The sequence below is a fragment of the Saccoglossus kowalevskii genome, chromosome 21, assembly GCF_978046115.1.
Source record: "Saccoglossus kowalevskii chromosome 21, keSacKowa6.1, whole genome shotgun sequence".
NCBI classification, from domain to species: Eukaryota; Metazoa; Hemichordata; class Enteropneusta; family Harrimaniidae; genus Saccoglossus; species Saccoglossus kowalevskii.
This window is the reverse complement of record NC_140661.1, coordinates 10,323,047-10,337,873: the sequence shown is the minus strand read 5'-3', so window position 1 is coordinate 10,337,873 and position 14,827 is coordinate 10,323,047. Positions and strand designations below refer to the sequence as shown.

At 35.7% G+C, this 14,827-nt stretch overlaps 1 protein-coding gene across 1 annotated transcript in view; it reads left to right on the top strand.

The window, feature by feature from the left end:
* Window positions 1-1,098: 1,098 nt before the first annotated feature.
* Window positions 1,099-14,827, top strand: part of LOC102803279 (atrial natriuretic peptide receptor 1-like) — a 29,349-nt gene continuing 15,620 nt past the window's right edge. Inside the window, exons 1-5 of the mRNA XM_085495438.1 lie at window positions 1,099-1,768; window positions 7,079-7,374; window positions 8,021-8,156; window positions 13,252-13,340; window positions 13,985-14,123. Coding sequence (XP_085351564.1) covers window positions 1,099-1,768; window positions 7,079-7,374; window positions 8,021-8,156; window positions 13,252-13,340; window positions 13,985-14,123 — 1,330 coding nt within the window. The remainder of the gene's footprint in view (window positions 1,769-7,078; window positions 7,375-8,020; window positions 8,157-13,251; window positions 13,341-13,984; window positions 14,124-14,827) is intronic.

Sequence of the window (14,827 nt, the reverse complement as noted above, 5' to 3'; positions counted from 1 at the left end):
ATTAAAAGATAATAAAATTAGGCGCTCCAAAAAATTAATAGAACTTACCGGGATTAGAGTTAATTCTGTCACCAAAAGTGGTTTTGTTTAAGAGGAAAACCTCCAACATTTTTTCAGCTATGTAACTTTCATTTTTTAATTTGCAAGTACATGTATATATAAATGGCGGAAAAAAGCTGTTGTCATAGAATTTACGGCAATGCAAGATTTCACCAAATAACATTACAAAACCCTTCATACGTAAATAAAATGAAGGGTTTTATGTTCTACGTGATGTTATTTTGTTTTTGTTACGTACTTGTATATGTCAACAAATAGTTTATTCGTAGCTATTTATAATTTAGAACCGTCAGAAATATTTCGTCTAAAAATGCGAGCATTTTTATTTTCATTTTGAGGAATCACGGTTAATAATTTACGAATACTATAAAATATATAAAATTTACATAATAATATCCTTGAACTTAACAAAATGATACCATTGTAAAATATCAACTTATGACACCAAGCAAAGCATGTAACGGGCTTTGACTCCCCTGGGTTTTAACCATTCAATTACTTCATTTAACACGTGACGATAGAATCCATTTTCTCATTAAGTTCACAAATATTTTTGAAAAAACGTAATTTGAAAAACTAATTGTATGTAGAAATATTCCCTCACGCTAATCCATTTAGGATTACCGCAAAAAATCGCTTCATATTTCAACGTATAACAATGAATAACTGTTTTTGTTTATGTTCTAAATTTAAAAAATGTCATTAATATTGAAACCAAAATTCAAGCTAGCCCAGTATATTGTGTTCACATCCGATAATGGAATGTATCATAAAATGTGGTGCTATGACGTTGTTAGGTTCCGGCTAATTACTTTTTAAATCGCATGAACCTCCGTTTTTGTACGCATGCGCAAATCGTTTTTGAATTAGAGCATGACTACAGTGGGAAATCTATTCTATAAATTAGTGGGTAATCTTGTTTACAGAAAATAACAGCAGTGCTCTGACAGATGCATTAGTTGCATCCGGCCTCTAGCTTGTTTAAACCACATATTTTCTTTATCAATGGCAAGTCGTCCTTCGCAACTGCTTCTAGTGATGGTTGCTGTCGTAATTGATACTTTGATCGGCAATTGGTCGGCGCTTTGTAACGACGTGCCACATATAACGGTAGGACTGCTACTTCCCGTCAACGGAACTCTACCATTCGATGCGCGTCGAGCACTGGCTGGTATTGACATCGCATTTGAAGAGGTGCAGCGCCGTGTCCAACATGGTGGATACATCAACTTTACGATGTCATACATTTGGAAAAATACGGGAGCAGAGTGTACACCGGCGATAGACTATGGTCCCGCTGCGGCAGCGCATCTGTACTACGAGTACGATGTCGACGCGTTTATCGGCCCCGGGTGCAGCTGGGCGACGGAGCCGACAGCGCGGCTTGCAAAGGTGTGGAATCTCGCCGTTGTCTCCGGTGTTGCCACGGAACAGCAGCTCATCCAAAAGTCTGTATACCGGACCCTGACACGTGTCTCTTTTAATTCGGCATCCCTTTCTAGCTTTTTTATTCGAGTGTTTAAACATTTCAATTGGATGAAAGCGTCGGTTATTGTAGCAGATAATGTAATTTGGAAAATCATGGGTAACAGTGTCTTGAATGGTTTCGCCGAGCTTGATGGGTATGCTGTATATGGGGTGGACATTAACGAATCAGCTGAGCCCGACTATGATGAAATTCTCACGGAGGCAACTCAAGAAGCAAGAAGTAAGTATTTATATATGTGTTTATGCATATCTATTTATTACGATAAAAAACGTATTCTTTAAATGTCCCGAAAATTCACACAAAAACACATTAAAAATAAGTTAATTAAATCCGCTCAGATGCAATAAATAATTGTTCATTTCTTGCGGTGAAATAAACTAGAGTCACGTGAAGGGTCATATAAATTATTGTTTAAGTGTCTCATTATCTGCATTATTTCACATACTTTAATTGATTACTTAAATCGCAATTTCACATTTCGCACAACTTGTGTGATGTGCTTATGGGTGAGAGCTGCCACTCCGTATGTAGGTAACACCCTGATTTCCAAACATTTAATTTTAGGCAGTTTCCTGTCAGAACAAAACTGCCGCTTTTTGTTTGGTTTCCATGTTTTCTTGGTTACCGTCGTTATTTTTAGTTTTATTGCTATCGATAAAATGTATTGAGCCATTCAGTTTCGATAAATGTAATTATTCAAATTACATTTTAACCACCAAGTTGGTTCATTCTGTTTAGCTACATCCTAGTCCCAAATCGACAATCGTGATTGGACTATGACATAAATTCATGTACGTATATTTCAGATTAAAGTCATGTGCACAATGCTTGATTTGTGGGCATACTGGCAGTAAAATGGCCACCAGTCGGCCGTATTGAATTGGCTCTTGAAACAAATGTATGTGAATATGTGTAATATTATGTATGATTCGTTCGGTCATTTTGAGTCGGATTTGTGAAACCAAATGACCTGTATTAATTTTCTATGATGTCAATGAGATCCCCAGAAACGCACGATTTTATGAGTTTTCAGCACAAAATGGCTGTCATTTGGCTACCTTGCATTGGAGGATGAAACGAGTACATCGGTTCAGACATATCCGAGAATGGCAGACAATAAAGCGAAATGTTAATACATGTCTAAGTATAAACAAAACCTGTCAAACATACGACTAAGATATGATTTCGAAATTCTAGAATTTCTCGATTTAATGAATTATTAGTCGTAGAAAGGACGCCATTTGAATACTTTTAATTTGAAAACAAAACAAAACAAATGCACGTGTATATGTTTCCGAAGATGTAATATATATGTGTGTAATGTAAACGTGATCAGTAAGGGCATGTTCGAGATAAAGCTGTGGACAAACGCGCATGGGTAAAATTATTTGGAGATTGAAACATCTTTGGTGTAGACCTCGATCACGTTACTAATAACAATAATGGTAAAATAAATGTGTCGTATTCTATTCTGCGTTGTTATATAAGCAAGCACTGTGCATGAAATATAATTAAATGACTGTATGACTATTTGCTGTTCTAGCTGGGTCAAATGAATTCTACGTTTGATTTTTCCTAAAAAAAATCACTGGAACGAATGCGTGCTTCAACGTTCTCATAAAGTATTACGTGCGATGAAAGGCCGCGGCGTAATATCTAATATGACACCTGAGTTTGTTATCCATGAATATAAGGACCCCGTAATAAGCAAGTTGTTAACCAAATTAATCAGACTCTCACTGACGCAAAAGAAAATCGGCGTGTTTCACGGCCCACTAGCAAACACTGGTTTAATTTTTGAAAAAAAATATGTTTTTTATCTTGGCCTCCCTCCCCTAGTAAACAATTTAAAAACAAATCAGGCAGCACTGTTGCTCCATTACATACACATTTTAGTCCCGCGGAAGCAATTCAGACACCTTTTCACAAATTGATTGTATGTCGTACAATTATTCGCAGCGTGGGTCCCGGCTAGGAAACGTAATGAATTGGATATCGATCAAAATTACACATCTGATAATTATAGTGCCTATAGCGATGTGCCAACTACAATAACTAACGTACGCTGTTACTGACCATTGAATACTGTATTTCCTGAATGAAAAGCTCTTAATAGTATCCTATTACTGGGGCTTGTATGTATAAAAGCAGGGAGCATAGTGATTGAAAATCAATATTTACATGCACTTTAATGTAAACAAATAACTGTAACTGTGAAGTTTTAGGTTCAACATATTATACAGTTATGTAATTAATATGTGATGACCTTCACAAAACGCAAATAAACTCAGTGATTATATTGCTCTGTATTTGCACTATCTGAATAAAAACTTTGCACATGCAGTTGTTATCTCATTACGAAAGAGAGTCACGCGAGGGATTGTTGCCCCAAATATAAATAGTGCTCCATTCTCAACCGCTACGTCAACTGTGGACTTCACATTAGAGTCGATTGGGACAGCGACTGGGACAATATTTGAGGGTAAACCCAATCTCGTGGCTCAGTCTTTCTCAACAAGATCTCGGCACCATTTGAGAATATGGTCTAAACTGAAACGTCTGCACAATTCGATAATTTTAATTTATTACTGTTTGTTTTTATTATATCGTTTAAACTTTATACTGTATATTATTCCCTGAACGGATCTTACCGGCAACGTAATCGATAGGAAATCAAATAGGAAAAGTTGACGTAACTGCTCTCCCAATTTCTATAGTGTAGTTAAAATGTTTACACAAAAACGAGTCAGCGCATACAGTGCCCATTACATAGTGCGTCAACAAGCAAATACGTTCACAGCGTTGGTTAAATTGGTTATTTGGCATATTCAATCACATTTTAGTCAATACTTTCAGTACTATAACACTGTTATTAAGTATTATTTTTTATAGTTTGGTATACCAGGATTCCGACTTGACTGGAAGCACTGATTGTGACGATAGATAACGCCAGTATTCCATAAAAAATATACGCAATTATTTTCGAACCTTTGAAGTCTGCTTTCTTTTCTTCATTTTAGTATTATGCAGTATTGTGCTTTAAGACATTCACAAATTGAAATAAACATCGATTTGCTTTAATTAACAGTTCAGTGAATTTAATTTGATTTAGACAAGACAGCCAAATATGTAGCAGGTGCATATTTATTAGAGGCCGAGGTAAAGGAAACAATTTACATAACGAACGCACATTCTATGCTTTAGTAGAAAACTTCAATACGCAAATTTACTATAATAAAATAATTGTGTTCAGCTCAGTTAATTTGAATTGATTCAGATTTGGCGGCGTCTTAAATAGCAGGCTCCTATTTACAAGTTAAACAGCTGAAATATTTTTAAAAAATAATATATTTTAAAGGAAAGACATACTATGTATGACATATACTTATTAAGATTGACATTGTTACTGACACACTGTAGACATATTGTGTCTGTGAGCAGCATCACTCGGCAAGGTATGGAATAATGTCTTATATAACTGTAGATCTGGTTTATATTGCCACGGGAACGAATTTTTCAAAGCAATCATCCTCAACGCCAGATAACGCAAACAGGTTATGAAGCAGCTGCCCTGCCAAGGAATCAATGAAACAAGGAAAATATTAGATGATTCTTTTGATAGCGTGATTTTAGGGAACGACCCCCCCCCCATATAGATTTGAGCGGTTTTTAAAGTAAGTTAGATTTGTAAACAGTGGGAAATTACTGGGATATATATAATTTGATATTGTTTAGCATCACCAAATTTTTTTTATACATTTATAAGTTATTCTGGGAGTGATCAAATTCACCACGTTAAATAGAAACTATGTGAATGACTGTTTGTATTGATGTATTTGTCCGCATATATACATTGTTTGTTCCGCAATAAATATTGTTATATAAATATTGAATTTTATGAATGTATTCTGATTACACAGTGTCTGAGGTTAAAGTTTAGTTAATATCACCATCACACAGCTATTCGTGAATATGCCTCATGTATTCTGACATACATTTTTTCATTTTTGTTTCTAAATTGCGGAATGGTTTGTACGTTTTGTTAGGAAAGTAGTGTTTTTGTCAACAGTAAACCAAACTTATCATGCTATATAAATCTCCAGCACCTGGTTCTGTTTTTGATTAAATGAAACAAACATTATGCATAATATAAGGTTATTACGAAGATACCTCAAAGTATGCACGAAGACAGTACAGCCGCAGTATCGACCGACGCGCAGCGAAGGTCGATGCGACAGCGTACTGTCTGAGTGCATATTTTGAGGTATCTTCGTAATAACCTTATTATTATACATCTTTTCCTTCCAAGGATACATCATGGGAATGCCGAAATCCAAAAAGTTTACAGCAGAATCAGCGAACTTCTTTGTATGGAGACCGGCCAAACCCTGGTGGCAGCCATGTTTGTTTTTATTATTAGAGGAGGCTTACGCGCGTAATCATTCCATGTTTGGAATTCGCATTTCCTAATATGGTAGAATGAAAATACCCCGTAAAATACCGCAAAATTACGGCACGATGTAACTTATGGCGTTACGGTGACAGATGTATAAAAATAACTGTTAAGTGACGAGGGCGAGTACTTATATTATGTTATGTGATGTGATTATATTCCCCCAAACATTTACTACGTTCTAGCCCCTCTGTAAATTGTTTTCGACAGATTTTGAAACGAGCAGTTAAGAAACAAATACAGTATACTTTTTACGAAATTGTCCAAAACGGCAAGCCAACAAAACAATATTTTCGGAAAACCAATGTCAAATGGAACAAATCATCAGGAATGCTGGGTAATTTATGGGGCCGCGCTGTTCATTATAATCCAAATTGTATTTCATATTCTTGTCTTGCTATATGACAACAACCTTTTGAGAGGTTAGTGTCAATCTCAAATTACGTGTTTGATATCTTCCTTTATTTTATTAATGGATAATATAACCACAGGCTACGATGTTTTAGCTCCCGGTTGTCGTACAGATATTATAATCGGTTGATGTACATATACAGCTGTGGATATTTAACATTGCAATAACTCACCGTTCCCCTAGGGTATATCTTTGCAAAATGCAGTGGCTCCCATTATCCTGCCTCGACAATAAAGCAGATAGAAATAACAAGGCAGCAAAGAACTTTATTACTCTAATTTACAGGTATCGTGGGTCATGAAAGCTTGGGTCAATTATCTCTGTTTGGCAAAAACAAATATTATTTTTCGGTTAAATACTTTAATCTGCAAATATATGAATGTGTTCCTGAAATGGGTTTGCTTTGTATAGAGATTACAACTTCCGTTTCCACTCCTTATATAACAGCGCTACTATTCTTGTAATGATAGGAACACAACTGTTAATGACTGGCAATTATTATTTGCGTCTAGGTGATTGGATATTACCTTTATCATACGTTTCGATATTTGCTGTAGGCAATGCTCACCTAATTGGTATAAATAGTCAAATTAAAAAAAAAAAGCATTAGTCCATCCTTATTTCATATCATGTTAATAATTACAATACTATTTTGTTATTCTAGTTGTAATAATCGCTGCTTCCGGTGGTGCGGTCAGACAATTACTCATCAAGGCACAAGAACGTGGAATGACTAACGGCGACTACGCGTTTTTCAACATCTACCTCGTTTCCTACAAGTATTACGGTGAAAACACTTGGTATATGGATGATGAATACGATGATCTAGCGAGAGTGGCATACGAGGCACTAAACACCGTGACGTTATTTGTACCATCCACCGAAGAGTACCGAGTGTTTGCAGAGGAAGTGAAACAGCGATCGATTGAGATGTTTAATTATGATTTCCAAGATAACGATGTAAGTTCGATTAAATGTCAGAATTTATGGGTGACCTGACAACGTTTTTTTTAATGATATAGTAGATAATTGTGTGAGTATTTTTAGTGGAATTAATTACGCTAGAGAATTCCGAGAAAGCCAACAGCAGAATATATCAAAGGGGGTTGAAAGAGGTGTCATGTGACGTCTATTGCTAATTTCATTTTTTGAGCAGCCGAGTGATTGCGGCAAGTCCAAGGCCGCAGAAATCACATTTGTTCAGTAGTCTATGTAATAGTAGTCGCCTGTTTTAAAGATGCTCAATCAAATATGTTTCAAGTTTGAAGAGTGAAACATGAAAAACGATGTCATGTCAACTGTGTAGTGACCTTTTGTTTCTTAAGCTCGAAATATGGGTCTTGCATGTATGTGATGTAACTTGTTTTGCACCTCGAACGTTTGAACTTGTATTATTTTTATTCTGTAGTGTATTTGGCGATATATAATTACATTTTATTGGCCACGCCGATAGTTGCTGAAAATAATGTACATGTATACGTTGAGTGTTATTTATTCTAGATGTTTTGATCTGTTATTGAAGATTTAATAATTCTTTTAATTAGTACTATATGTATCACCCTGCAAACAGCGTTATTTGTCTTCACTTGTATTTATTATGATTCAGTTCAACTACTACATCGGATCGTTCCACGACGCAGTACTTCTGTTTTCACTGGCCGTGAATGAAACTTTGTCAGATGGTGGAAATATCAAAGATGGTGTACAATTTTCTCATAGAATGTGGAACCGAACATTTCAAGGTGAGTAAATATTACATTTTATTACAGCAAAACTGTGAGAGTATTACAAATGGGCAAATAACCATGCAATACATCCCTCAACTCGGTAATAATATAGGTATCTGATAATTTTCACAAATGCGCAACTCCCCACGCATGCGCTCACGCTCAACTATAAACGCGTGCGCAGTACTAAATTTTTTGAAAAAAAACACTTCCGTATCGACCAGCAATTAAACGTACATTCGAGGTCAGGGAAAACTTTATGCATACACTTCTCAAATTGTTTTCATTATATATTTCAATCGCATGGAATTGTGTTATATAATTTGAAAAAAATTAAATATGAATTTCATTGACTCGCCCTTACAACCTTACTTAATTATGTGATGTATATCGATCAAACAGACCTTCATGTCATCCAAAACTATAGATATATAAATGTGCTGCAAGCCAACATGTTTTGAGACATTATTACTATAGTAAGTATAGGCAATAGATTATAACGTTACGGCTCCAAACAGTGGAAAGGTTCTCTATAGACCTAATAATTTACAAATAATTATACCAAATGTATGTTCGGTAATAATGACGTCATACGGAAATCGTTAATTTGACGATGTCGATTTTGCCGTGGGTGACAAAAATTCGAAAATAGACACCGATGTGATTGTGTTAAGATGTTGGTGTGAGCTAGTAATTAACCCTTTGGGAACCAATTAAAGTGTACCCATTGAGCAACGAATAAATGTCATGTTTATCTGGAAACTTCGAGTTCGAAGGGTGTTCTCCCTTGATTACTAGAGAGTATGAAATATCACACAACGACCGACAGAATTGTACCATTCTCCGATTTCACCGCGCCCTCTGAACCGATTTTTTAAACAACTCAAAATCTTTAAGCTTTACAAATTATTCTTTCTTTCTATCTATATTTATGACCTTACTCATGGAAAAACTCCACACACAATACTTACTTTGAGAGTATTTACTATTATACATCTGTCACTTTAACGCCATTAGTTACAGCGTGCCGTAATTTTGCGGTATTTTACGGGGTATTATCATCCTACCATATTAGGAAATACGAATTCCAAATATGGAATTATTACGCGCGTAAGCATCTTCTAATAGTAAAAACAAACATGGCTGCCATCAGGGTTTGACCGGACTCTATACAATAAAGTTCGCTGATTCTGTTCTAAACTTTTTAGATTTTGGCATTCTCATGATGTATCCTTAGAAGGAAAAGATGTATAATAATAAGGTTATTCCGAAGATACCTCAAAATATGCACTCAGACAGTACACTGTCTCATCGACTCGACCTCCGCTGCGCGTCCGTCGATACTGCCGCTGTACTGTCTTCGTACACACTTTGATGTTCGTAATAACCTTATTATTATACATCTTATTTATTTATTTATTTATTTACCTTCCATTATCAGATGTAATACTTTGTATTGTCCATTAGTTTAGAGCTATATACAAATTTTAGTTACCGGTACTAGTCAAAAGATCTGACTAGATTAGTGTTTGGGATATATTCAGATTGCTTTTATCCAAAGTTTTCTCTTTCCATTGTTTTGTATTCGTGGTTATTTATTCTAATGACTACATCTTTCACTACTACTGATTTATTTCTCGTTAAATGATATTAATAAATTTGGATAATAAAGATTATTATTATTGATTATTTGGAGACGAACATATCGTTTAACATCCGGTGTTGAGTTAGAACGAGCAAGATAGTTAACATGGTCGTCCGTCTTATGGTATCTTTGTCACGATTTGGATCTATTCCCGTGGTGTGCGAAAGTCTATACAATACATTATAATAAATGCAATCAGTTAAAATGAAAATTTCTAGTTCCAGGCATTTCCGCCCAATTGTCAAAATATATAAACAAATTAATGTGTCTATACAGTATGATTGCGATAATCAAATGTTGCTAATGTCAAACTAAGATGCAATCCCGTCGGATTATATACATTTTGTCTATTTATATCGTATTTCTGTGAAATTAATAAATACGAGCTTTTAATTATATACTAATGGTTATCAGATATCATTGTCGTCTTATTGAGATGCATTGATGCTGCAACTCGATGCCAGTTAACGTGTTTATATATTCAATAAACTGTGATAACTCTATTCATCTGGGTCTTAAATTGAGTTAAATGTTTCGTTTGTATTTTAAATTGTCCAATACATTTGTATACACAGTGGCTGACCTTCCGAACTATGAACGTATATATGAGTTATATGATATGATATGATATGATATGATATGATATGATGCTTTTTGGTTCACGGGTAAAATAAAATAAAAGACGATCACGTAACAGTACAAAAACACCTTGGAACCCCGTAGGCAGGCCGGTGACACCGGTTCGCACTTAAGGGGGTACCAACCCCCCTGCCAAATTCCAAGGGAAAATCAAAACATTTAAAACAAGTAACATAAAACATATATGCGCTGCTGTAAGTGTGTGCAATGATAGCCCACCAAGAGGACAAAACTCTTGGCTCCTGTGCGTGTGCTAAGTTTGTAAATACAATGATGTTCGTTTGTATCGATGTTTAACAACAAGACAAAGCAACTTCCTGCTTTAAATATATCGTACCTGCCATGTTTACAGTAGAATGCGAAGTGTGTTATCCTCGATTTTACATAGTGCATCCTCTACCGTCCACATAATCTCAAATTCAGGCAGTTGGTTCATGATCCGGAAACATTCATATTCTGTTTCAAGCCTCGACTTAATACTTTGAATAAAAATGTCCAGAGGCTCACTCGATCCTTTGTTTTGCCTTTTATTACGACGGCTGACATGAATTGCAACCTTAGCCATGCACGCTAAGAAACAAAATAAACCTTGTGCCTTGCTCGACATAAAGTGTTTTGAGCGATGGGGTGGTAAAATAGTGAACCACCAAATCGGAATGCGAAAATCTGGTTGAAGCAGTCGCGACGCGATGTTATTAAAATAATGGAGTAAGGCGCTATTTGATGGACAATCATAAAAAATGTGTTGAAGTGTGTCAACTTCATCACAAAAGGGACATTTATCTGAATTGTTCAAACGAGCTTTGAACAGAAATCTCCCCGTTGGAAAGGCACCATGGACAATACGCCACTGCAGATCCCCATATTTGTTAATGACTGGTGTTTCATAGCAATCCTTGAAGTTGGGTTTAGCACTTTCAGGCAGACTAAGGATGTCCCGCCAAACAGTGTCAAGTTTTTGTAAGTGTTGTGTTATTGACTGGACACGTATTAGATATTTATAGATTGCGCCTTTTTCAAACTTATATAGTGGCAAATTTAGTTCATCAGAAAAGTGCAGTTCAAAGCTATGATGTGAAAGAGGTTGATTACACTTCCCATTCCCTTTGAAGTAGGTGTTGATAGTATCTTTCCATTTGGTAGGAATAGAATCGTGAATGACCTTGATACTGAGATGGAGAATACGCTCGGAATGGATTTTAATTTTATCCGACATATCAGCGGCCTCCAACCAAGTTTTATTCGTTTATGATACCAAATCACATACTTTGGTTATTCCCGCGTCAACAAAATGTCTGAGCGCAAAAGGCTCATTTCGTATGGGATGTATGATGAGTGGGTTGTTAAACAGTGGCTCATTAAGAATATCAGTTACGTTATTATCATTGAACTTACGCACTTTCTCTACAGATTTCCAACACTGGAGGAGCTCATAATAAAATAATGGCAATCTTTGTAAAGGTGCTTTGATAGTGGTGCATAGAAGTTGACTTGCATATGACATATTGCTCGCTTGCATAAAAAAGTAGTCTGTGAACTTAAAACAGGGGTGGTCATGGTTATTATATAAATATCTTTGAATATATGATATGATATGATATGATATGATATGATATGATATGATATGATATGATATGATATGATATGATGAAACTTGTAGTAACAGAAACACTTTTTTTATTCTATGAATGTTTCATTCTATTTGTTAATTTTCATTAGCTAAATTAGCTAAAAATCATGAATCTGTTGTGCTTTTATAATTACTGTGTTTTTTATTAGAGTAACATTACGTTATTAAGTTATGTTTTTTTTCACAACTTACATCAAGTTAAGTTTCAATGATCATAATGACATTTCCACGAACACTGTAACGTAGTATTCTCATAACGTCGGCAGTACCGTTTATGTGGTAACCTTGTTCTTTTACCATATAATTCATATGAACTACATACTTTCTATTACAGGTTGCCATGGCAACACTATATCGTGTCTAAATTATATTTTAAATGATTGATCAGCACAAACGCAGAATTGTGAGCAAATTTCATTGACCCGAAACTCGTATTACTAAAATTATAGCAAACCGACTGACTTACTATATGGTTTCTTTACGCCGCAGTGGTCAATTTTGGTGTGTCTACAATATAAGTGACTTATAAGCGTACACGGTTCAGCACTCCTTAAAAGCATTGCACTGCAACATAAGTAGTAATATTTGGCATACTAACATAGAATTTGATTTCCTCAACTGTAAAAGGGCACGTTTCCTTAGTGATTATCTACGTTCAGTGAAAACAATGCGTTCCTAATATACTGAGTGGTTGCAATGGCAGGTTACTTAAGACTGTAATGAACATGGAAATGCAGTAAGATTTGCATAATTAAAAAAAAACTATATACCATTTCATAAAAAAAGAATTGCACAAAACATTGCTTTCAAAGGTATCTGCGACTGATATGTTTTACAGAGACGTTGTAAGATAACGTTGTCATAGCAACATCACTTCAATTGGTTGGCTTTTTTTGTCACATTATGCAACAGGTATACCAAAGGTAACATTATAATCAATGTATTAAGGGGACACTGATATTAGCCATATATTTATTAAAACATCACGTCAAAAGAAACATAGCGCCATCATAGTCAGCAAACTAAAGTCAATTGTCATTGTTGTCATCATTCAAGACCATTTCATTTGTATGTTTTTATGTTTGAATAACTTACTTTATTTCAGGGTTACGTCTGAATTCAATTAAACGAAAATATTGGGAAATTCCATCCGATTTTAAAAAATACATTCCAGTGTCGATTTCGTCTTTCAATAGGTGTGCTCGGTGATATTGTCATGGATGCAAATGGAGACCGCCATTCCGATTTCTCTTTCTTAGATATGAATGAGAATGGACAATTCGAGGTGAAATCTTATTTTCTCTTGTTCTTATTTTTAATTTGTAGGTTAAACATTAAAACAATGAATAGAGAAATTGCACAGAATTTATGTGCAAATACAATCGATTATAGAATAACGTGAGCGATTAGTGGACCTATTAAATGAAGGGAAATTGTGTTGCTCATGCGCGCTAATGGTGCCACGTGACCGTCTCGTTCGAATTGATTGGATTAAATTTGACCTAAAAGTAGAAGCCTACTCATATTTTTGTCAAGGTTCGTTGGTTTCAGTGGCTGAATAATTCATCGTTTGTCGATTCATGTACACGCCATACGCTGCGTTGTTTGTTGCGCCTATCTTAAAGGGCGGTGGTCGTCGCGCCGCGTCCTGTTTGATATGGGACTCATAGCGACGTACACAACGCGTGTAAAACACATTGTTTGTTTACATGGAATTCGAACACGCGCTGCGCGACGACTACCGCCCTTTAACTATGACCAAAACAACTGCCGCTGAAATTCGACATGGCGGTAAACAATAAATTCGAGAGCAGTATTGATTACTTGTACAATGTGTACATGCCCGTATATGCTATTCTTTCTTTGATACAAATTCAATGTGTATTTTTTCCTAAATTAATATTTTTAAAATTCATATTTTCTGTATAGGTCATTGCTACTTATTTCGGCGCATATGGAGCGTTCGATCTTGTACCTGGTAAATCGATACGATGGCCAGCGGGGTCTTTGGGGCCTCCGGCGGACGAACCGTATTGTGGATTCTATGGCGAGAAACCTGAATGCAATGGTAAAATACGTCTGATATTGTACTGAGCCGATTATTACCTTCCATTTTTATTGACATGTTAATCACATTCCATGTTAATGCAAATAAAATGCAAATATTAAATATTATTATACGCCTGTCACCGCAACGCCATAAGTTACAGCGGGGGTATTTTCATTCTACCATATTAGGAAATGCGAATTTCCAATATGGAATGATTACGCGCGTAAGCGTCCTCCAATAATAAAAACAAACATGGCTGCCACCAGAGTTTGACCGCTGATTCCACACAAAGATGTTCGCTGATTCTGTTCTAAACATTTTGTATTTCGGCATTCCCACGATATATCCTTGAAAAGAAAAGATGTATAATAATAAGGTTATTACGAGCCTAGCTCAAAGTATTCACTCAGACTGTACACCGTCGCAATTACCCCCGCTGCGCGTCGGTCGACACTCTCGCTGTAGTCTTCGTGCATACTTTGAGGTATCCTCGTAATAACCTCATATTATTATACATCTCTCACCGTAACACCATAAGTTACAGCGTGCCGTAATTTTGCGGTAGTAGGTACAGGGTATTTTCATTTTACCATATTATGAAATACGAATTCTAAATATGGAATGATCACGCGCGTAAGCGTCCTCCAATAATAAAAACAAATATCGCTGCCACCAGAATTTGGCCGGTGTATCCTTGAAAGATAAAGATGTAAAATAATAAT